The sequence below is a fragment of the Mastigoproctus giganteus genome, chromosome 7 (genome assembly GCF_048544385.1).
Source record: "Mastigoproctus giganteus isolate SK-2022 chromosome 7, ASM4854438v1, whole genome shotgun sequence".
NCBI lineage: Eukaryota > Metazoa > Arthropoda > Arachnida > Uropygi > Thelyphonidae > Mastigoproctus > Mastigoproctus giganteus.
Window position 1 is genome coordinate 213423039 of NC_143581.1, and position 26132 is coordinate 213449170.

The 26132-nt window shown below is 38.3% G+C and overlaps 1 protein-coding gene across 1 annotated transcript; it reads left to right on the top strand.

The window, feature by feature from the left end:
* Positions 1-5342: 5342 nt before the first annotated feature.
* jagn (jagunal) lies at positions 5343-25547 on the top strand. The gene is made up of 2 exons (XM_090377425.1): positions 5343-5578; positions 24532-25547. The coding sequence occupies exons 1-2, from the start codon at positions 5487-5489 to the stop codon at positions 25013-25015; spliced, it is 576 nt and encodes a 191-aa protein (XP_090233551.1). The 5' UTR covers positions 5343-5486; the 3' UTR covers positions 25016-25547.
* The last annotated feature ends 585 nt before the right edge of the window (positions 25548-26132 follow it).

Here is a 26132-nt window from a genome sequence, read left to right on the forward strand (position 1 = left end):
CTGTTCGTTCAAAATACCTGTCCAGTTGAGCCTTAAACTTATTTAGGCTATCAACCTCCACTACAAGGGATGGAAGTCTGTTCCACCAACCAACCACCCGCTGGCTAAAGGCAAATTTCCGCACGTCTATCCTACATCTGTCTTTCCTCAATTTGAATTTATGCCCTCTCAGGTGATTTTTCTGAGCTAGAGGAAGAATCCCATCAGCATTGAGCATGCTCAAACCATTCAAGGCTTTATACACCTCTATCAGATCACCTCGATGGTGCCTAGTCTCCAGACACTGTAATTTGCAAAACTTAAGCCTTTCTTCGTAAGAGCACCCCTTTGTTCCATTCACTAATCTTGTTGCCCTTCTCTGTACTCGTTCCAGCAGCTCTACATCCTTCTTGAAATGAGGCCTCCAGACCTGTATACAGTACTCTAGGTGTGGCCTGACCATTGCCTTATACAAGGGAATAATCACCTCCTTATTCCTGCTGGAAAAATTCCTGTATATCATTGACAATACTCCATGAGCTACTCTTGCAGCCCGTCTGCACTGCTTAGAGAACTTCATATCTGCCTGCACAACCACCCCCAAGTCCCTTTCATTCTCTACCACTGTCAGTGTAGTACCACAGAGTTGATACGTTGCTCTGGGGTTGCTGTTTCCCATGTGTAGTACTTTACATTTGTCAATGTTAAACTTCATTTGCCACCTCTCAGCCCATCTGCTCAACCTTTCCAGATCCTGTTGCAGCAGCATAGTGTCAGTAGTGTCCTTTACAACCCTGCCAACCTTTGTATCGTCTGCAAACTTGGACATTCTTGTGAAGAACAGATTAACGATCTTGAACAAACAACAAGAGTAACCTCTCCCAGACTGACCTAGGAAATGGCATCTTGTGCCATCCTGAAGGATCAATTTTTGAAACCTTGGGATGCGATATTCACAGGAAGACTGCGAGCAAATTCAGTGGAACCCTCTTCAGAGGGTTCTGCCAGACAAAGGAGCAATCGTAGCCCGAATGAAAGGCAGGAAGAGAACCGTAAAGAATATATCTCGCATGCAGAATTAAAGGATATCCTTACACACTGCATCAGAACCATTCGATGCAGGCTGCGGAATATGCTGAAAACCTCGCAAGCAATTTCATTCCTGTACATAAAATGCTACAGGAACTGCAGGAAGAGAATTTTCTTCACAAAGTACAAAACAGTAGAATATTGCACACCCTTAAACGACTGGAGGAAAATCTAGGATGCTTTGAATCCGTCCTCGTTGCACAAGGTGGCACAGCGGCCCCCATAACTGACAAAACTTGCTATGCGAGGTACAGCTACCCAAAGAAAAGTAGAAGTGATATGCATGGATTGCACATGAGGATAGAAAGCATTGAAAATCACAAACAGAAGACAAGAAACGAATGGCATTCGGGGAAAAACATATCAGAACGAATTGCAAAACTACAAGACAGCCAAATAATATGTGAATTTCAAGCTGAGCCGCGAACTGTCTGTTTGCGGCAGGACCTCGCAAGCAATAGCACCAAACCCAGGGAAACTTTAGGGGCAGCACAAGGAAATGACTTCACACATTCCACTAGGAAAAGTCGAAACCAAAATAAAGAAGTATCAGAAATATTAGTACAACAGGAATCCACTGAAATGATTGGGGCATGCATGTATTCGGAGAGTACGAATGCCAAAGTTACCTCTTCCCCCTCACATGATGTTCCTTCAAACCCACTCACCTATGCGCACATCGCTAAGCTACCTAAAAAGCATAACACTTTTGTGGGTAGAAAAATCCGCCCATCCCAAAATTTCATTCCTGCTCTTGCCGAGGATGGCCGAGGACGTAATCCAGTTCAGAGAAAGTATTAACATGTCTTCCTGTAACACACCTGAAACAATCAAACGGTTTTCTGAAATCTACAAATTACTTCCGTTGCAACCAGAGAGCAAATTTTTGTATCAAGGCTGGGGCCCACAACACAGCCCAGAAACATGGAGGAGAGTCGGTTGTAGTCGGTAGATATGTGCGGAAATTTGCGTTTCGCCAGCGGGTGGTCAATTGCTGGAACACACTTCCATCTGTCGTTATGGAAGTTGATAGCTCTTGATTTTTAAGCAGTCCTTATGTGCTGTATTGTAATAACTAGATCTTATGGATAGCTTAGCTTAATTTTTAATTAACATATATTAATTGATATAGTCAACAAATTCTTTAACTATATATTACCCCTCTTCCGTATGCCCATCATTTCCACATTTTCCCCAATGCATTCAGTTCTCACGATAGGAAACTCCATTTCACAAAAGTATTAGTTAAATACTTTTCCGACAAACTCCACATTACATTCTTAAAGAAATGTCTCACGTATGACATAGTCCCCAATTTCGCTGGTATCTGCACCAAAAACACTGTTAAAAATACCCTTTTATCATGCACCAAGCCTCTATTGCCATAATTAAAGCCGAATTACGGAAAAGATACAAAGAAAAATATCTCCTTTTAGATCGAATACATACCCTCAAATTCAAACTTAAAAGAGAACTAACCCACACGACTTGGTACAATTACGTACAATAGAACAAAACACGAATTCGGGCAACTTTAAATCAGATTACACAAAAGCACTCCAAGAAATGGGATACACTCACCAGGATCCACGAAAAAATCCCCACCAACTCGGTTGTTAACATCTCTACACAAACATTTTCCCCTAATGAACTTGCCAGTCTAGAATACGGATTCAATTTCGTCATCAACAGCAACCACTACCCAGTTAAAGACGCCATGATTGAAATACAAACTAAACTTGATAACCACCCAGATAAATATCGAATCATACATGAAACCAATGCTGTTTTTAACTCCCAATTAATGAGGTGAGTGCTGAAAATTAAGCTAAGCTATATATAAGATCTAGGAAGTTGATAGCTTAAATAAATTCAAGGAGGATCTGGACAAACGTTTAGAGGGAATGAATATACAAAATTGTTTTTTTTTTTTTTTCTGGCTGAAGGTGCATAAGCTCATGAGCTTGCTTTCTTGCATCACATGCCTCCATTACTACTACTACATATTACTATTACTACGTGCTTTGGCTTATTATCTCATCATGGTCTAAATCCCCCTGACATACCCACCCATGATCTGGGACCTAGATGCATTGCATTCGTTACAGAGTAGCTGTGATCAACATAGATACGCACAAGGTGGCATAAATTAAATTGAAAAAGAATGGTTTATTCCAGTAATTTCTTGGAAGCTTAGAAAATTTGAATGCATTTCAAAGAAGATTCATCGAATTATTTCAAGCGACAAATAAATGAAGTTGTAATTTTATTTATTTGTTTTTATTTTGTTAAAAACTATATAGGAATTATACTAGGAAAAAATATAAATTTTTTTCCTAGTATAATTTTCCATTAGTAATCGCAGTTAAACCATTGAAGTAACAGAGCAACATTTCAACTAGGAAGAAAGGGGGGTGCAAGGCTGCATTGACACCCTCAAGATATTTATACACTTGTGTGAAAAACTTAAGGACCAGTCAGGTTTTCATCTGTAGCTTCTCATAGGAGTGGCCTGGATATGATAAAAGCATACCAAAGGAACCTTATGAGGTACAGAACTGATGAATGAAACAACACCGACACAACAATGGAAACAAAACGGTACAGAGGGACTTTTTTCAAAAATGGCAACATAGCACTATGCCATGATACAGATGCATCACTACCAAAGATGGAACAAAGGGAAGAGGTGGTCCTCAGTAGGAGATATGGCCACCCCTAATGTCGATGCACGCTCTGCACTGCCTGCCCATACTTAGAACAATGTTGTTGATAAGTTCTTGCGGTAACATCGTCCGTTCCTCTGTCAGCCCATCTTTAGCTGGTGAACATATTCTGATAGGTGTGGACGTGCTGCGAGGCGTCTCCCCCAGAACATCCCATGTGTTCGGTGGGATTTAGATCGATGGAACTGACAGGCCAATCCATACGAACAATGTCTTCACTTTCCAAAAGCATATAAACAGTTGCAGTGCGATGGGGTATGGCATTATCATCCCTAAACACGAACTCGGGGCCAATGACACCTCGGAACAGACGCACATGGGGAAGAATTATCTCAGTACAATAGCGTGCACCGGTTACAGTACCGCCTTCCAGTATCTGGAGTTGTGGACGTCCATCCAAGATAACGCGATCCCTTTCAGTGATGTTTGCGTGGTGATACCATGTGCTAACCGCTCGCCAGATTAGCTGCTGAGACTGAATCTACTCTCACCAGTAAAGAGTACCTTACCACATTGCGCTGCGGTCCAGTCATTTTGTTCGATACATCACTGTAAACGGTGTCTCCTGTGGACAGGTCTTGAAGGGACACAGCGTACTGGCCGTCGGCCAAACAGTACATCTCTGTGGAGTCGCCTGGCCACAGTAAACTGCGATATCCTGCGTCCTGTGCAGCTGGTTTGCAATGGATCCCGCTGTCTGTTGTCGGTCCCTCTTGGCCTGTAGGAGTACATATAGCGTTTATCATTGGGTGCTGTTTTTCATGGACGACCGGCACTGGTCCTTCGAACAGCTGTACTTGTCGTTCTGAAGGTCGACCACGCACGTGAGACGATGCTATGGACGATACCGAACTCTGGGGCCCCACTCCACGCACTTCGACCTTCCCAATAATTCAATCCTGGGTAAAGTCATCCAGATGTTGTCTACTGGCCATTTCGTTGTCTGTAGCACTGTATGAAACCAATCGAACGTCTGTAACAATCGTGCTCATCATTCGGTAATTTGCACATTACTGCTGAACTGCTGCTTTTATTTGTTTATGTGGGCCCTCTCATCACGATTCAAATTTTTGCATGTGCACCAGCTTTCTACTGAACGGCCACAGTTATGCAAATCGCCACAGGCTGTTTCGTTTGATTTTGTTGTTATAACCTTTAGACATAGTGTTGGTCCTTAAGTTTTGCACACCAGTGTATATTTCACTATTATCTGTTCGAATTACTGTATTACAAACGTCCTACTGTTTTTTTTTTTATTTTTTTAGTTTTTATTATTCCCTCCGTTTAAGGTACTATTATAAGACCGCACGTGTCTAGTATAAGTTTTGATTTTTGTCTAGGTCTAGTAAAGGTGATATTTTTAAGCTAAATCTGGACACTGAACACTACACATTAAAATAATAACTAATAAAATAACATTGCGTTTTATTATTCATAACAAAAGTAATTTAATGAAATAATCATTGTGATGTTTGATTTGAAAATACTTAAAAATGAAACGTAACACTGACTATAGATGTCGTTCTGTGTAGTACTTACGGAATGTCAGAGTAAGAGAAAATTATGTAAATTTTTATACCATGGAAAGTGTGTGATCTTCATTCCTAGATTTATTACAAATTACGTATTCATCCACTATTTATAAATACAAAAATAGCTGATGAAACTTTCAACCAAAGGCACAACTGAGAAATGGCTTCCACCGCAAATAATATTACCGTGCCAGGATCAGATGGAACAGATTTTGTTCACCGACAGAAAGTTGCTCCTTACTTCCGAGTTAGGTTAGTGATATTTTTAGTGTTACTCAGTCCTGGGCATGCTTCTTTGCCTGAGTATTTTGATGGTGAGCTGGTGAACATTCCGACCAAATAACTAGGTTAATATGTCAAATTGCATAAATTTAGGCTATAACCACCAGATTTTATTCTGTTACCTTCACTGATGCGCGACCTTTAAATTTTCAAGTCTTGGATGTTGGTTCTGCTTTTCGTATTATATTCTTGTGGTGAACATATAATTAAAACAGAAATTTCATAAACGTTATGATTATGTCATATTAATTGGTGAAAATATCCATTTTAATACACAGCAGTTTTGTACATTATGGGTTTAATAAAATATATGATGGATTTTATTAAAGAATGTGCTTCGTTATTAATCGTTTTGTTTCAGTTATGCCGCGGTAACTTGACAGCTGTTGAGATGGATATGATTTGTGTGGGTGGGCCGCTGTTGACATATGTTTTATATATATATATATATATAAATCGTGTGCAGTAATACAGCTAATTAGTATTAGGCGATTTATTACGGAAACCGTTTTCACACGATAACGACATTATATAGTATAAATAACTTACACAGTGCCACGTTTGCAGATAGATTTTACTAAATAGTAAAGTACAAAATTCACACAGGCATCATATAAACTTGCACACACAATAAATAACTTTATATTCTTTAGTTCAAAATTTTAGCTCTTTTTTTTTTTTTCGCCTTTCTTTTCATAATATTCTTTAAATGCTGTTTTGTGCTCTCATCTTTTAGTAATGTAGCTGACTGTGGCCTGTTTACATAAGAAATAATCTGAATATTTCCAAGTATTAAAGTGGATCACAGTGTGCTGAATATTTAAGAGTTAGTCTTTCCTTGGAGTATTTAGCTGTGTAGAATTTACACAAATTTGCAAAGATATACATCTTATAGATATGGAAGTTTTGTCCCATAAAATTATTTTTTTAATAATTTTGAGTTAATGGTGAAAAGATCACTCTTGATCATAATGTACAGGGAGTACATTATGATCAAGAACAAAGGAACATAAAGATGACAAAGGAACTGAACGCCAAAAATAATTTTGATATCATATACTTGGATTTCAGGAAAGCTTTTGATACTGTTGCACATGGAAGACTTGTACAAATTGGAGAGGTATGGCATCAAGGGTAAGCTGCTACAATGGATAAAGGGATGGTTGAATGGGAGACAACAGAGAGTGGTAATCAATGGACACTGCTCTTCGTGGACAAATGTTATTAGTAGAGTTCCCCAGGGTTCGGTGTTGGGCCCATTGCTGTTTTGCATATTTATCAATTATATTGATGAAGGTATATCACGTTTAATGTCCAAGTTTGCAGATGATACAATGGTTGGCAGGGTTGTTAACAACAGTATGCTACTCCAACTGGATCTAGAAGAGTTGGAAAAATGGGCTGAGAAGTGGCAACTGGAGTTTAACATTGACAAATGCAAAGTACTGCGTATGGGTTGTACCAACTGGGTGGTACTACACTTAGGGAAGTGGAAAGTGAAAAAGACCTGGGGGTAATTGTGCAGCCAAATATGAAGTTCGCTGACCAGTGCAGACGAGCTGCCAGGGCAGGTCATGGAGTCTTGTCAATGATATATAGGAATTTTGCTAGCAGGGACAGGGAGGTGATAATCAGGCCACACCTAGAGTACTGTGTACAGGTCTGGAGGCCTCATTTTAGTTGCTAGAATGAGTACATATGAAGTACAAAGGGGTGCTCTTACCAAGAAAGGCTTAAGTTCTGCAAATTGCAGTGCCTGGAGAGTAGGCACCTGCAAGGTGATCTGATTGAGGTGTATAAGGCCTTGAATGGGTTGAGCAAGCTGAATGCTGATGGGATTCTTCCTCTTGCTCAAATTAAGAACCTGAGGAGGAGGCACAGTTTCAAATTGAAGAAAGACAGTTGTAGAATAGATGTGCAGAAATTTGTATTTAGCCAGCGGGTAGTTGATTGGTGGAACAGACTTCCACCTTTTGTTGTGGAAGTTGATAGCCTAAATAAATTTAAGGCTGAGCTGGACTTTTTTTTTTTTTTTTTTTTTGCCTGATGCTGCATAAGCTTGCTTTCTTGCATCGTATGCCTCTACTAATGCTAAGAACAAAAAATAAAACGTTGCTGTCTCATCATTAAGTTTATAACTAAAACAAAATTTCTGAAAAATTGTTTAAAATATTAATGCAGCAGACAAATATTTAAAAAGTAATATTTATTTAATCTCTGGAAATTAATAAAGTATTAAGTGTACTAATCTTGGGAACTTTTTGATCAATATAAATTTCATAGTTTCTTTTAACCATATTGATACTCTATATCTTTTATCCTTTATACACAAATAACATGGAAGTTTATTTGTGTGTAAAGGAGAGATGCTTTAAGTGTTACCATTTTCCCATGAGCGTTAAGACATTTTTAACTATTTTAAGAATTAAATACTATAGTTTAAAATGCCCCAGTTAATTAGTTCGGGTTTGGAAAATTTTTGAAATGGTATAGTGAAATTTCTTGGTTGTTCTCTTAATAAAAAAAGTCTCAATGAATACTTTTCATCTAAAATTTTTGACAAAGCATGAATTTTTTTTAATTTGTATTAAAACAAGTAAAAATGCAATCACACAATTCCCATAATAATAAGAAAAATTATCATTGAATTACACTCAGAGAAATTAACTGCACCATGGTAGGTAATGAAGTCTTTATTTTAACGGTATGCTAAAAAGTCACACGAGAAGCATGCTGTTGTATTGCATGCAATGCCTAATATTTTGGGGGGAGTGGAACAAAGGCAAGATTGTTTAAAATGTTGCACTTCATAATTTAATTCTTTATTTTGACCACTATGTTGGTTCATAAGAAAATATCATCTTTAATAAAAGCTTGTAATTAAAAAAAAAAAAAAAAAAAAATCTCCCAATAATCTCACTTCCAATGCACAGCAACACAGTGAGAGAAATCAAAGCCTCTGCAGGAAAATTATATTTTTTAATATGGTCCATTTTGTACACCAATATTTTCACTAGATGTCAAAATAATGACATGCTGGAGACATTAAAATTTTACACCAACATAATTCTAATAGATATTTAATGTTAAAGAGATAACTATGTTGGGATGGGTATGGTAAACTGCATTAGCATTAGTAGAGGCATTTGATGCAAGAAAGCAAGCTTAAGCAGCATCAGCCAAAAAAATAAAAAAATTTGTAGATGTGTATCCCCCTTTGTCATCAGGTGCAAAAAATAAAAACACTTCCATTAAAACACCACATACGAAATGAATAGCTTACATGTCATTATTGACATACTCATTAAATGTGTGAATGCGCAGTAAATAATATAGTATAATTTCATGAGTATGGATGGATAAAAATCATATTTTATAATTCTTAAATACAGTTAGCAACAGGTAATAGGAGATATATTTTTCGACCTTGATACAAACGTTTATAAATGAAATAAAATTAGGTACAGTAATCTCCTAGTTTACAAGTCTCATGCATTATCGAGAGCTATTTCATACACTGAAAGTTAATAAATCTGGAGCAGTTTTCCTATCCATCGATCTTTTTTTAAAATTTTTCTACATGTTACACACAAGGCATTTGATGCATTCTTTTTTTAATGCATACGCTGCACCTTTATATACTGCCTTACCAATTTAGAAAATCGAGCGTTCTAAGTATCTACATGCTTCCCATCATAAACAAATAAAGTAGCCTGTGATCTGCTAGGTCACATGATAGTGTTGTTTGTCAAATGGTGCTGGGTCTGTGTAAAGGCCAGAGATAGCGTAAATTTTAGTGTTGTGCTGTGTAGTGTAATGTTGGGTTTGTTCTTCCGGCCATTTAGCTGCAGGTCAATATGTTGCCTTGTGGAGGTAGACTGGATATAGCAGGGGTGAACCCTGGACTGTTCCTGAGCTTGCCAGATAGGGCCATAGAGGAGGGGGGAGAGAGAGAGAGAAAAAAAATAGGAAATTTTTATTGGAGTGCTGAGGTAATAGTTCAAGCATTGGAGAAAAGGGGTGGTGAAGATAAAGAAGATGGATGATAGGAAGACATTTCCACCTGGAAATGGGAAGTCAAAGGGATAGAGGGGCACCCTGTGTGGAGGGAGCTTGCCACTCTCCATGAGGGCACTGTCAGGAGCAGAAAAAGGTTTGTGGTTTTAGGATCCATCAGGCAAAAAGTTTGGGAAGGGAGGTGGGGGAGCAAAGTCATAGGGTCAAGCACCCTATGGGGGGGGAGAATGCACTATGGATGCACAGTGCCAGCAGTTCCCATGCCATGCCTCAAAGGAGGGAATGGGCATGCCGTCAGCATAGCAGGGGGGGGCAGAATTCCCTGATTGGTTGCAGTCCAATTTGAGGTGCTTGCCAGAACATCACATACACTACATATATTCAGCCCGTCTGTACACATGTTGTACATACATATACTCAAGCAAATATTTTTTTGTATTTAGAGGCATCTTGAGACAGCACATTTTATTACTGTTTTTATTTTAATAAATATATATATTCAAGGTACAACATTTAATACTTATGGGACATTCCCATGCATTCAGTTTTCACACACACTTATCACACTCAGTACAGTACCTTGAATGGAATAGCACATACTTTTTTTTTTGTGCAGGTTAAGTGGACTTATTTCTCACCCAGCAAAAGACATACATGCTAACATATACCTACACACATTCACACTTATGCATCCATTTGCACATGTATTAATTTTTAAGACACATATCAATCATTATTAATTCATATTAAATAATTAAAGGACATGTAAAAATATATATTTTTGTTCAAGAATACACAAAATCTGTTTTACACATCCTTTCTTACTAGGTGAGAAACACATTCTAACAGGACATCATCACCATATTTACACTCATCGAAGCGTTTCCTGAGCAAAGACTCAACAACGCAATTTAGCTACTTTTTCGACCTATTTAGCCTTCCGAACGGCAAGGACACTCGCCCTACCGCTGGGAAGTTTACTGTCCCTAGCCCCGCGGAGGCAGGTCACTACTACCCTTATTTACACTGCTTTAGTAGCTCTCAGTTCATAGAATTCTGATTGCTTTGATCTAAACCACAATCAAGAAAACTATATCAGTTTAGAAGTCTAAAAGTTATAAATGTACATCAATTTAGATGTCAAACAGTACCATATACATATAATACAATTATATAGGCAACGACAAGCTGTTGCAACACATTGCTAACATCCGCAAGCATGCGGGGATAAAAAGAACCCACTTGGTTCAAGTAGTGCCCTGAGCACTACGAATAGTATTTACATCTTTTAAGTATGATATGAAAACTTTATATATACTTTCATCCTCAAAAAGCCTTTGTAATTCGTGGGGAGAGGAAACCCCTAAACGGCTAAGCAGCCTTTGCCTTGGTATGTCATACAATTGACATTGAAAAATAACATGCTATCTTCAGTCTGCCCGAAACGACAGTGATCACTGTCCGCAAGGCCTAGCTGATGTAGTCACAACCAAAGTCCGTGTCCTGTGACAACCATAGCTTGAAAGACTCCAAGCTTAGGCCACCTCCGTATCTGTTCCAACCTAGTGACATCAGGCAACATTTTGAACATCACTCTACCCTTGGAGGACCGCCCAGCACTCTTGCCAGAGCTGAAGGACTTCTTGCAAAATACACTTGCCTTCTGCCTTTAAGTCGGGTCTGCCGTAAGTTCTTCCCGCATCGGGGCAACAACGGACACCCATCAACACTGTGGGTAAGTTAATCTTAGTTTGATATCTAAGAAGTCACTCGAGAACAACCAAATCGACTGGCATTGAACCAGCGATTATCTGAAGTGCCTCAGTGGAGACAGTGCGGCAGGCTCTCGTCAAGCAAAGCAGCTTGAATCGCTGAGCTGCCATCAAATGTTGTTTCACGACACATCTGTCTATTGCCTGGCCCCAGGCTCCACAGGCATACGTAATTATGGGAACGAAGAGACATTTGTACAGGACATCCAAGTTTCGTCCTTTAATACCCCAGTTCGGGTTATTTTTCTAAGTTTCCCATAGAGCTTTTTAATCTTATCTCTCAGGAACTTCGCATGAGGGATAAAGCTCAATGTACGGTCAAGATTGACTCCTAGATATCTAATCACTGGAGCAAACTCAAAGAGAGCCCACCAAGGCTTACAGTGGGATGTCTGTTCGGACTAACTGTCCTTTAAGCATCATGCACTGCGACTTCGTCGGCGATATCATTAGCTTGTGGACTGAATCCCATGTCTGAATCTTGTCCAAAACCCAACTGGTCTTTTGTTCCAGCTCTAAATGGGCATTACCGCACACAAGTACGGCAACATCGTCTGCATAAGCTACGATCTCAATACCATTCCAGACTTGGTTTAATAACTTGTCCAAGATGAAGTTCCACACAAAAGGACCAATAATGGACCCCTGCGGAACCCCTCTGGAGACCGCGTGACAAACTTTCTTGAAGCGGTTAAGAACCACCACTCTCCGATCATGAAAGTAGCTACGCAAGAGACGGTAGATATCACTCGGACAATCCACAAGCCTCAATCGGCATAGAATGCTTTCCCACCACAGGCGGTCAAAAGCTCCCTTGAAATCAAGGAAAATGCCCAGGATATATTTGCTCTCTGAGCAACGAGCAAGTGACAGGAGTTTCATCACCACGTCCTCTGCAGATCGGCCTGGTCTGAAGCCAAATTGCCGATCGGACTCCTGGTGTTTATCACTGTACACTTTGTTTAAGTGATTCATGATTAGTCTTTCAAAAGTTTTACCAAGAACAGATAACAAGGCAATGGGCCTGTAAGAAGACAGGTCAGTCCTCTCACGATAGTCTCCCTTCAGGAGAACTATGAGTCTAGCTTCTTTCCAACTCTGTGGAAAGATGACTTCTTTGAGGCATTGGTTGTAAAGAGACGGCAATAATTCAGGAAATTGCCTGAAAAATTCTTTTAAGACCTCTGCCGAAATGGTATCAGTGCCAGGAGCTCTACGATTTCACATGCGTTTAACCGGCCCATTTAAGTTCAGCCAAAGTAAACATCTCACTGAATGTACCAGAGCTACCGTTCTGGTTTGCTAAAAATAGCAGTTTGCTCAGCCGTTTCACCATCGACATCGTCGATGGGAAAAAGCGCATGGAGAACCGTAAACATAGTGTTATTCCAGGTCTGAGACTCGCTCAATCCGCCGAAAACCTAATGCTGGACTTGGTCAAGTCTAACCTTATCCATGACTAACCGGTACGGCAGACCCCAAGGGTTCGAGTTGCCTCTATCAGAGACAAAGTCCTGCCAAGCCTTCCGCTTGCAGTCGCGAATCACCTTGACGTAGTTTCTCTTAGCCGAAGCAAATCGCTCTTGGCAGTCTAAGTTTCGGTAAGCAGACCGTCTGGCTCACTGAAACTTTCTGCGAGTCTGGTTGACAAGGCGTCTAAGTCTGTTAAACTCCCTGCACCACCAGGGAACAGACATTGTCCTATTCCTTCCTCTCCTCATAGAAGCCACACAAGCCTTCCAAAGAAGCTCGGTAATTAAGGAAACTCTTTGGGCTGCCGGGCTGCAACTCCAGCGTTGTCTCCAGGCTTCATTGACAGTTACATCGGTTAAAACTGTTTTAAACCGCCTCCAGTTAGCAGTACTCACCACAAACCTATCCACTTCACAATTAACAGTTCTGCGTTCAAACAAATGGATCTCGCATCGCAAGACCTGGTGATCACTAGCCGACCAATCGGTCTCCACGGACCACTCCGTGACTTCACTCACTAGATTACCAGTGACATCGATGTTAGACTCACCTTGCTGTGTAGAAAAGGCCCAAGGTTGATTAGGGACATTTAGAATCTCGAGTGTATTAGTCAGTATACAATCTTCAAAGAGTAATCGGAATTGACACTACTCCAACTAACTGACTTAGCATTGGCATCTATACCTATTAATATTTTCTTGCCTGCTAGCACTGTACACAACTCATCTATGTATCGCAGATAGGCCTGTGGCTCTTCCCGATATTGGGCATAAATACTAACCAAGTACACTGCCAAATGAGCCAATAATTTCTGCACAAACATAGTGCGTGGAGCACAACTTCTGCAACTGGGTAACCACCAGCTCTTTGCTGCAGATGACTATCACTGCCTGACAACCCTGTCCAGTCTGTACTACCCTATAATCTAGGGGGTAACCATGAATTTTATCATTCACCGTGTACAGCTCTTGTAAGAGCTGTACACGGATACGATCTCTGACCATTGATCTGTATAACGCCGAACCCTTTGTTAATAGTTGTTATAGGTGTTACTATCCATAAACAACTTTACTTTTTATCTGTTCTAGATAGCTCTTGTAGATGGGACAATCTCTACTGCAAAGAGAATGGTCAGAAACGTTACCACGCTTTTTACAGTTAACACAAGTCGGCTTCTCGGCCTTCTTGGGGCACTCCTTGGAAAAGTGGCCTTCTCCAGCACAATGTGCACACACAGCCTTGAATTTACAGTTCCTTGCTAAGTGCCCAAAGGCAAGACACTTGAAACACTTCACTGTGAAGTATATAATGGTCATGGAATCGCTGCATTTCGATGAAATGCAGCAATTCCATGACCATTATTGGCCTCGTGGTCCTCTGTCGATATGGGGCATAATGGTCAGTCTATTTTATTTTAATTTATTCTGATTTTGTTATCTTTCAGTAGTTCCTTTAACCCCCTTTTTTGGTGATATTTCACGTCTTTTGGAACTGGTACCTCTCGGGGGGGGGGGGGGGGGGTACAGCTAAATTAACATGTAATTGGCATTATTCTAAATTTTATATACGTCATGTTAATTGGATTTAAAGTTCGAAATTATATAGGGGTTTCTGGGCTATTATTTATGTCTAACTTTTATTCTTTTTCGTTCGTTTGTTTATTTGGTTATTTTTATGTTAATTTTTGCTCTACAGTTTTTCATATACTACTGGCTTATGTTTTATTTTATTTAATTTAAAAAAAAAATATATATATATATATATATAGGCACCTCCGTAGCCAGGTGGGTAGGAGCAGCAGTGCGTAGCACATGCTTCTTGATTAGACCGGGGTTCGAGCCCATGACTACCAAATACGGAGGATGCGGAAAGGTCAGGGAATGACCACCGCACATCCCCGGAGCAATATGGCCGTAGTTGCTAATGCTCCTAAAAACCAAATAACAACAACATACTGTATAAAACCAAACTTTATACGTAAAAATTTTCTACATAAAGTTTCTAGCAATACACCGACTTACTTACTATGGAATCCTATTTAATTTTATTATTTTTCTTTTCTTAAGTTATTAGTTATTCTTATCATACGTGTCGTACTCATGAGTTGAACAGATAGCCAAACAGTCATACACACCTTTCTCTGTTTTTTCTTTTAACAGCACCATTCATTTGTTCCTGTGGGGGAGAGGGTGGGTTGTTCCTAGCTGGATCTTCCCTTTCCTTATCATGGCAGAGGCACTTATTACTGGAATGCCCCTCTTAGAATTCTTGTCCTGCTCTCTATATGCATTTTAGGTGAAGATCGCCTTCAAATAGCAGGCTACCAAAGTTCTTAATTTTGCCACATTTCTTTTCTCTGAAATCTATTTCCTGCCACGATTTTCAACTTTCCCGTTTGTGAATATGCACCCATTACACCATGTTACCTTCCTTTGCACTCCATCGCTTTTGCTGCCTCACTCCTCTCTCCCTTCACTACATTACATCATTTTTCACTCCTCTTTCTTATATTCCTCCCCAATAAACCTAGCCTCCCTCTAAACATCTACACTAAGCCAATCAAATCATTCTTCCCGCATTCTGCTCCACTCCAAGGTCTAAATATCATTCGTCCTTTCTTTACTTTTTATCCCAAAAACTTCCGATGTTTTTCGCACAATCCCTAAATTGTTTCATTTTCTCTGACCACAATCCCATTCACTCTGGCCTTGAACTCTGAGAGCTTACACCATAAGCTCTCCGAGAAAGAAAGAAAGCATATATAGCATCAGCCAAAAAAAAAAAAAAAAAAACCCCAAAACAAATCTAATTTCCCTATCCACTCGCTCCAAATGTTTATCTAGTTTTGCCTTGAATCTATTTAAGCTATATCAACTTCTACGACAGATGGAAGTTTGTTCCAGCAATCAACAACCCACTGGCTAAAGACAAACTTCCGCACATCTATCCTACAACTGTCTTTCCTCAATTTGAATTTATACTCTCTCAGGCAATTATTCTGAGCAAGAGAAAGAATCCCTTCAGCATGCTCAAACCATTCAAGACTTTATACACCTCAATCAGATCACCTCACCGGTGCCTAGTCACCAGAGTAAGAGCAATCCTTTGTTCACTAATCTTGTTGCCCTTCTCTGTACTCATTCCAGCAGCTCTACATACTTCTTAAAATTAGGCCGCCAGACCTGTATAAAGTACTCAATGTGTGGCCTGACCATTGCCTTATACAAGGCAATAATCATCTCCTTATCCCTGCTAGAAAAATTCCTGTATACCATTGACAAGACGCCAAGAGCTACTCTTGCAGACCGTCTGCACTGCTCAGAAAACTTCATATCTGCCTGCACAATTACCCCCAGGTCCTTTTCATTCTCTACCACTGTCAGTGTAGTACCACGCAGTTGATACGTTACTCTGGGGTTACTACTTCTCATATGCAGTACTTTACATTTGTCAATGTTAAACTTCAGTTGCCACCTCTCAGCCCATCTGCTCAACTTTTCTAGATCCTATTGCAACAGCTTACTGTCATTAGCATCATTAACAACTCTGCCAACCTTTGTATCGTCTGCAAACTTCGACATTAAGCCTGATTTTCCATCATCAGTATCATTAATAAATACAGAAAACAACAATGGACCCAACACTGAACCCTGGTGGACTCCACTAATAACATTAGTCCACTGAGAGCAGTATCCATTGATTACCACATTGTCTTCTCCCACTCAACCATCCTTTTATCCATAGCAGCAGTTTGCCTCCAATGCCACACTACTCACGTAGCAATATGGCCTTAGTTGCTAATGCTCCTAAAAACCAAATAACAAACAAACAAGCCACACTGCTCCAATTTGTGCAGTAGTCTTCTATGTGCAACAGTATCAAAAGCCTTTTTAAGATCCAAATATATGATATCAAAATTATTCTTTGCATCTAGTTCCTTTGTGACCACATCATAGTATTTAATCAAATTGGTCAGACAAGACTTCCCCTTAACAAACCCATGCTGTGTCCGAGCTATAACTCAAGTCTTGTCTAGATGATCCTATAGTGCTTCTTTAAACAGTGCCTCCATTAATTTCCCAGGAACCGAAGTTAAACTAACAGATCTGTAATTATTTGTGTTGCCCTTTGATCCTCCTTTGTGAATTGGGGTCACATTTGCACATCTCCAGTCCAAGGGTACCTCCCCCGAGTCCAAGGAAGCTCTCATAATTATGCCTAAGGGTTTGCTTACTTCCTTTGCTGCCTCCTTTAATATAATTGGATAGATTCCATCCACCCAGGGTGCCTTTTTTATGTTTATCTTCAACAATTTCTCCTCCACTTTCCTCTCAGTTATTACAAAATCATCTAGCTCACTGCCAGAGTTTAATTCACCTCTGGCATTCCCCTCCCTCATGTGTGAATGTCGATACAAAATATTCATTTAGTTTGTTAGCTACCTGAGCAGGATCATCAACAGTTGAACCATCGATATCAAATGGACCAATCTGATTTATTCCCTTCTTTCTAGAGTTTACATAAGTAAAGAACTCTTTGCTGTTTTTCTTTGCATCCTTTGCCTTTGCCAAAGATTTCACGTAATCTGGCTTTGCCTGCCTAGCGTCCTTTGTGACTTGATAATAGACCAGCTTATATCTATAATGGGCTTCCATGTCACCTGTTAATTTATATGTATCCCTTTCATTTTTCTTCTCTGCCACATGTCTCATTAGTTCATCTGACATCCATTTAGTCTTAAACCTTGAACAATATTTCTTAGTTGGTATGAAAAGCCTAGTAGCTTCCAAGATTAATTCTTTGAATGCTTCCCATTTTGAATTTGCTGTTGGTCCCACCATATAGAATTTAAATACTGTCTTAGACCACCATAGTCACTTCTATGAAAGCAAAAACCCCTCCCTTTATCTGCAGATTTTTAATGCATGAAGAATCACTACTGATAATCAGATCAAGAGTATTACTTCCTCTATTTACCTCCCGAACATGCTGCTGTAGAAAACAATCATCGAATAAATCCATAAAAGTCTTGCTAGTGTATGAGTTACCAACCCACAAATTCCAGTTAATATCTGGGAAATTAAAATCCCCCATTATAAGACACTGATTTACTGGCCCACTCTATTTCTCTGTACAGTTGCTCATTGTACTCATCAGAGTCATTAGACCTATAACACACTTCTCTCATTTTTGCTTTCCCAGTGCTTATGTCACACCAAACTGACTCGACACTGCACTGTCCACCCATGTCGACTGGCTGTACTTATTGGATTTTGTGTTTCTTAACTAATAGCTTAACCCCTCCTCCCTTCCTGTACACATTGTACTCCCCAAATTCCATTTCTGCATTCCTTATATCTGTGACACCACATCTCTGGTATCTCAACAACATCTGCCTTTGATGTCTTGATCAGCACTTCAAATTCATCAATTTTATTTATTATACTTCTAGCACTAGTGTACATGCACTTGTTCTTACTCTTAGTTACCCCAACACTGCCCATGTATTTACTTGTTCCATGATGACTCCCAGCAGCTCTTGAAGTCTCCAGCAACTTGCTCTCTCGGCTGCTTCTCATTACAATAGAAGCAGTGCAAGAATCACTTTCACCACTGCCTGCGGCTACTGTTAATCTATTAGTACATGTATCCCTCCCAAGCTTTCAGTTCTCCAACCCACCTAACACTGCCTCAATAGTATCAAATATTCTTTCACCCAGTCTATTTAAGTGTATCCCATTTCTGTAGAAGCAGTCTCTCCTGTTAACAAGCACAGACCAGGCTGAGAAAAATTTTACCCCTTGAGCCTTGCACAACTCTCATGGGCCGAATTGATCAACAAGATGATAAAAGTTGAATTTGAAAATGTCTGGGCAGAATTGCAGACATTTTCAAATTCAGCCCTAACTCATGGCTTTTTTTCAACATTGACCTGTGTTTATGCAATTCTGCTGGTTTCCTACTCTTAATATCATTAGTGCCAACTTGTACAACAATATCACCTTTAAAAATGTTCGTGAATTATTGAAAAAAAAGCAGCAACCCATAAATGTTTGTGGATTATTGTTTTTTGCATTCCAGTTGTGTTTCTTGGAACACAATTAACAAGCTTTAAATCCCTCTCCCTATGAAAACTCCAATTTTGTAAGACCAGGTGTCTTACAAGTCACATGATGAGCAACAATTTTAATTTTATTGATGTGTGAATTCAGAGAGAGCTTCTTCTTGCACAATAAAATAAGTTTGTTTTACTAACTAAATGATCTAAAAATATTGTAAATACTGTTGGAAACTACATTTAAATATTTCTATTAGATAATACAGCAGCTCTCTCTGATCCCTATAAATTCTGAGTGATAGTACCAGCATTAGACCAATTTGTGAAGCTGTGCTGCTGGATTTGTCTCATGGATAGTGTGCTTGCCTGAGAAATGAAGGTGGTGGGTTTAAATTTCACCTCCAGTATGGATGTTGTGATTGTCCAATATTTTTAATATGTAGTATAAATGGTGCAATATAATTTCATCAATTGAATTGCCTTAAAAACTAAATACTTACTACTAAATACTACCATAAACTAGTATTGAATATCTTGCAATACCTAGTTAACGGTGTGGTACTTAGTGTGAACTAGTATTGAATGTCTCATAAAATTAATGATTTTGTATATTGCAGATATGTAGTAACAATGACATACAGTCTAAGAAATATGTAAAACAGAAAAGAATTAGGGCTTGGAAATATTAAGGGAACTTAATGCATAAATCCACACACGCATGGTGGATTTTTGTTCTGCCAGCAGCCATTCTCCCCCTCTGACATCCTTCAAGGACCAGAAGGATGGTCCTTGAAGGATTGGAAACAGTGTTAGGACTGTTTCCAATTTTCAAAAATGACATTGACAAAAAGATACAGAAAGTGATGCCAAAATTTGCAGTGATATCAAGATTGGGTGAGTAATTAATGATCAGTGATAAGCAGTAATCTTTCAGAATGACTTGCATAGACCTCTGGGCAGAAAAATGGTAGCTGTGTTTTAATTCTGCAAAATATAAGGTTTTACTTGGAAAATAGCAACCTAAAATAACTTATACACATGGTGGCATTGAATTAACTCATCTGCAGGCATGAAAAGGATTGTTCCTCCTCTGATTGCACAAGGTAACTTAGACCCCACTTGCCTACAATTTAAAAATCAGAAAAAGGTCATTAAAAATTGTTTTCACTTTTTTGATGCCCCTTTATTTTCAAAACAACTGTGAAAATCACATTTTTTTATATTAAAAGCATATATTTTTAATAATTTTTGAAATTAAAACTCCCTTTAGACCTATCAATAAGTGAAATCAAATTTAAAGATGCATGCTTCAATGGATGCCCGCAATTGGATGATGGCCTGTCATTAAGAGGAGCGACTGCTGCATGAAATGTATACTGTGTATGCATCAACAGTTTGATTCCAGCTAGAGAGCATTACTAATTGGAGGAAAGTGCACAGCAGTAAACACAATTTGCTATCAATAACTGAAAGTGACACATGCCAATCAACGCATAGCATAATATAATTAAGTATAGCATAATTCATGAATTTTCTTAATTGTGCAATAATTAACAGAAATTTCTGGAATTTTCAGTGGAGAAATCAAAGAAAACATTTTTTAAAAATAGCTTTTAGGAGTTTCAGCTGTATAAGTGAAGAAGAAATGAAGAGCACGAATTGCTGAAATATTGTCAGGGATAAAATTGACCCTGCACGAATAACACAGGATTAAAAACAGTAAAGGAAGAAGGGGATTTACGATACAGTTATTTGTGAAATTCTCTAGGAAGTGTAGACAGGTTGCAAATAGGGCCGATGGTTTCTTAAACATTTGCTTATAGAAATAAGGGAGGTCATAATCCCACTGTCTGAGATGGTGGCGAGACTGCACTTAATGCTGTGTCCAGGTATGGAGACGACACCAAAAAAAAAAAAAAAAAAAAAAAAAACATCGGGCCTTTTGAAAAGGTTCAGAGAAGTGCAAACCCTTGGTGAAAAATCAAGAGAAGGGCACCAATAAAGAAAGACTGGATATGTGAAGTTTGGTAGCTAGGTACCTTAGGGGCAGGAGAACTATCGAGGTCTGTAAGGCTCTGAGATGGGATAGTAAACTTAATGAATATGAAATAAAATGAATGTGAAATTTTCGTGGTTATAAATGATACTAGAACTAGAGGAAGAGGTTTTAAGTTTTCTTTTAGTCAGTGAGTAATCACTGACAGTTTAGGAAAATTCTAAGTCCTCTGACTTATGTGAGGAGTGGAACATATATATATATATTTTTTTTTTGGTACAATAAAAGTCTGTTTCCTCTACATTAGGCTAATATTAAAGCCACTGTACTGCCATGAAGGGCTTCTAGTTTAGTTTCTCCTGTTGTACCTGAATGTGAAGGAGATATGCACATTGGCACAAACAGTTATAACAGTTTGTGTTTAACTTTTTGGCATTTGGCATGTTGGGGGGGATACAGTCAACCCTTTTCAGTAGCAGTTTCTCCAATTTTTAACCCAAAGGTGTAGGGGAGAACCCTACACTTTCTCTCTATTAATGTGAGAATGACAATATAAAATTCACTTGTAATTTATTCCAAGGTTTTCTTTTACCTAAACAGCTCTTATGAAATAAACATTCATTTCTAAAGAACAATTAAAATTTATTACTAATTTGTAAGAAGTACTCAAATGAGGTGTAACCATGCCCAATGCATTGTCAAGTATATGGATTGTCAAGAGAGATCTCTGAGATACCCAGCATCAACAATGCATTCAACAATGTAAGCATGGAAGGAGCTCACCCTGACCATGATCTGATAATTATGTGAATATACATTTAAAACTGTATTATCGTTGTCAGATGTGTGCCATAGAAACGCTTGAAATATTCATTACAATTTATTGTTCTGAGGCTATGATGAAAGACAGTTTTTAATTGGCTTCAAGGGATAAAAAAAAAGCACAGTAGTCAAAAAAAAAAAAAAAATCACATATGCAGGTCATGTTGATTGCATTTTTGGACAATGAGGGGATGGTGTTAGTAGAGTTTGTTCTGCAAGGTGTCATTTGTTAATGCAGCGTACTACCAAAAGTTTTAAAAAGGTTGTAAATGAATTGAAAAATTGTGAAAGGTTGGCTCCTTTAATTACATCTCTTTTACCTCAATCAAATTTTGATTGAAGATGCTTTTCCATCATTCTGCAACCACTTTGTTTTCCTGATTGGCACCGTGTGACTTTTGGCTATTCCCAAAATTAAAACAGAACATAACAAGAAAATGATTTTAATCATTTCAAGAAATCAAATCAGATGACTGAACACCTAAAAGCATTTGCAAAGGAGGATTTCCAAAAACATTTTGATCAACGGTAGGCATAATGGAACAAGTGTGGTTACAGAAGGAAATTATGTTGAAGAATGTTAACAGTTTTTAAACATTTATCATTGAATAAAATTAATTTTTTTATCATTTGCCAAACTTTTTTAGGAAAATTTTTTTTTTTGACATTTTCCAAACAAATAATACAAAAAATTAATCATAAAAAATACATATAAAAAAAATAAACAACTTACATGACTTCCTCCTCGTGCAACCAGTCATTCTCTCCCCCTCTCCTTGAACTGCTAGCATCAACCACCCATGAAGAAATCTCATTCCAGGAACCAACAATTCACCAGCTGAAAGAAAAATCCCCTCCAATTCAACACAAATCTTCTGCCCCTAGGCAATCTAAATTTATGGCTCCAGCTGTAGAATGATCTACAACAGTGAAAACCTTGTCTTCACTCACTCCACCATTCCCTCTCAAAGCCTTGTAGACCTCAGTCAGGTTCCTCTAAGCTGTGTGGTTGCCAAGCCCAAAAGCCCACATCATAATTTAAAGGTGTAGCAACTGTTCATGAAATAGTGTAAATGTTTATCAGTGATTAGTCTGACCAGTGTTGCCTGGGACACTTCAGTTCCATTACCTCTGGTACTGCACAACTCTATTTCTCTTCACAATTGCTCATTATACTCATCAGATTCATTAGGGCTATAACACAAACCTACTCTCATTTTTTTCTTTCCCAGTGTCACACCAAACAGACTCAACATTGCACAGTCCACCAAACCCCAGGGACTCACATCTGATGAGTATGGGCTTGGCACACCCAGGGTCCTGAGCTGGATATCATCATTCTTCTATTTCTTGGTGATTTCCTTCAAATTTTGACCCCCCCCTCTCTCTCTCTCTCTCTCCGTAACTCGTGAAGTTTTTTGTTTTTTTGGCTGGTGCAGCATAAAAAATGCTGCACCAGCCAAAAAAAAAAAAATTCAGGCTTCCTTGCACCATGTAGCTAATAATAACATAAATTAGATGCACTTCCTTAGATTTTGTGTTTCTTAACTAAAAGGATAACCCCTTCTCCCTTCCTGTACAGATTGTACTCCCCAAATTCCAATTCTGCACTGCTTATGTCTGTGTAACACCATGTCTCTGATATCCCAACAAAATCTGCCTTTGATGTCTCGACTAGCACTTCAAGCTCATCAAATATATTAACTACACTCCTGGCATTGGTGTACATGCACCTGTTTCTACTCTTAGTTACCCTAACACAGCCCATATATTTACTTGTTCCACTATGACTGAGCAGTCCTGGAAATCCCCATTGCCTTGCTTTCCAAGCTGCTGCTCAATTGCATTTCAATAGAAGCAGTGCAAGAATCGCTTTCTCCTCTGCCAGCACCGGTTACTGTTAATCTATTAGTCCGTATATTCCCCCCAAGCTAGCAGATTTCCGACCCACCTAACTCTGCCCCGATAGCATCAGCAAATATTCTTTCACCCTTTCTATTTAAGTATATCTCATCCCTGTAGAAGCAGTCTTAACAAGCACAGACCAGGCTGAGAAAAATTCTACCCCTTGAACCTTGCATAGTCTCTCCAGGGCCGAATTGATCGACAAGGCTCTCATCATATACTCCCTCCTATCGTGTCTGGACAGAATTATAGACACTTTCAAATTCAACCTAAACTCGCGTCTTTTTTTCAACATTGACCTGTACTTGTTAAGTAATTCTGCCGGATATCTGCTCTACAACATCATCAACCTTTGCCATCAAGCAACACAGTAGGGTTGCCGCTGTGTTGCTTGATGTTCAAGTGCAAGCTCTTACAGTGATGTGAGCAGCTGAGAGCTTGATGGACCCCTCAATTGTGTTGGTACTACTTGAACTTTGAGGTGGTACTGAGGTATTACTTTAAGTGTGGATGCAGAATAGGACATACTTTTTATTTGCAGTTTATTTTCTCTTCTTTTGCTATTTCAAGTTCTGAGAGATATATCTTATTTTTAGATATAGAAGATTTTTGTCAGAGCTGTGTTTTTACCATATTTGTGCTGAATTTGATGCTAAAATTGAGCTAAATTTTTCAATTTTAAATTTATGATTTTCAACTTTAAATTTTAAACCCCTATGTTAGTTTGAGTACTGTTTAGAAAATTTTTCTTTACTGTTACAGCAAATGAATTTTGCACATGAAAAGTTTTTTTTTTTAACTATATTATAGTTATAGGTAATATTCCATATAATGCTCTTTATAGACCTAATCACAATGTGTATTTTTCTTTTTCCTGCAGTGCCCTAAACAAAGCTCGTTTGAGGTTTTGCATTTTTATGCACTTTCTCCTCTTTCTCCTGATGTGTGCCAAGGTATTAGAAGATATATTGGATCGTCTTGATATCTTCATTTTGGAGTTAGAAGAGTTGTATATACCAAAGCCATTAATATGGGAATGGCTATGGTTGCTTAGTGTGCTCTTTGCCTTTGTAGGTCTCACAGCTGTTCGTCGTAATCGTCTGTCTTCCATGAAAACATACGCGGTGGGCACTTTCCTTTTTGCATTATGCCCTGTCATTGGAGCAGGTGTATACTTTTTCAATGATGTTTGGGAATATGTAGAAACAAGAGACGGTACAAATTTAGAATCATGGCAAGGATACCCAATAGCAATTTTATGGTATTTGTTCCTTACAGTTGCATTTCAAGTACATATTTTCTCTCTTTATTTTGCAATAAAGTTAATCAGATTATGGAGAGGAAAATCTAAAAAGGATAACTAAAATGTAGTGGGTAAAAAGAAAAAGTCATTAATACACACACATCAAAAAGGGTATTTTTTCAAAATAATGGGGGGGGGGAAGTGCATCAGCAGAGACAAAATAGCCTCATCCTGAAACTAGCATCTTAGCATGCAGGGTTTTTGTATAGTTAGAAATTCAAATTCTAAAATATTGTAACCACAAAGCAGTAAGGAAACAAATAATTTTATACCACAATTGTCAGCTGTGAGTTATTGATTAACATTTATAATAGCTGATATTATAAATTTGTTTGTTAAAAATGTTTATTTGATAAGCATTTTCCTTTTTAAAATGCAGCTAATATGGGGAGGACAAACATTTAAGACAAAATTTTGGCACTTCAGCAGAACTTGTGGGATCACAATTTATATAATAATAAATGTATATTTATCCATTCTGCAGAGAATGTTCACATGTAGTGAATAAACAAGTCTGTTACTTAAACAAATGCTTCCAATATATTTTTAATGTGATTTGGAGAGTTTCAGAGTTTGTAATAATGAATCAGAAAAAAAAAAAAAACATTTATATGGCAAGAAATGTTAAAGTGAGGATTTCAAAAAAACTGCTGTTTTTAACTTTTCAGATGGAGAAGAATGTAAAAACAAAAAAATGATTTTGAATGCTTCATAATACTCATGAATCAGCCTTCTGATTGTGTTTAATCAACCAGCAGTGTAATAGGTTCAGAAATTCTCAAATATTCAGGGACTTGGTAAAGTTGTTGAGTTATGTCTTCAGTTTCTTTAAACTGACTTAGCTTTTCTATATCTCTGATACTAAACGGCAGTTTTTTTTTTCCCCAAATATATTGACTGTGAATGTACATGTGATTTGAACCCATGCTCCAAGTATATATATCCATTCATGAACCGTTCTGTTCGAGTGTGATCAAGATTTTAATATGCTGATACATATATATATATATATATATATATATTTTTTTTTTTTTTTGCTCCTCTTTCACTAGAATGTAAAATGCTAGCACCACCGTTTCCTGAGTCTGGCCTTTGTTGTATGGTACTTGGAATATTTGCCATTAAACTCATTTTGAGTGAACTAGACCAGTACATCATTGTAATAGTATTATTTATTT

Excerpts from the sequence above, each read along its gene's own strand:
- jagn (XM_090377425.1), top strand. The coding sequence starts at position 5,487 with ATGGCTTCCACCGCAAATAATATTACCGTGCCAGGATCAGATGGAACA. Across the intron at positions 5,579-24,531 it reads GCTCCTTACTTCCGAGTTAG|TGCCCTAAACAAAGCTCGTT; the intron begins GTTAGTGATATT and ends TTTTTCCTGCAG.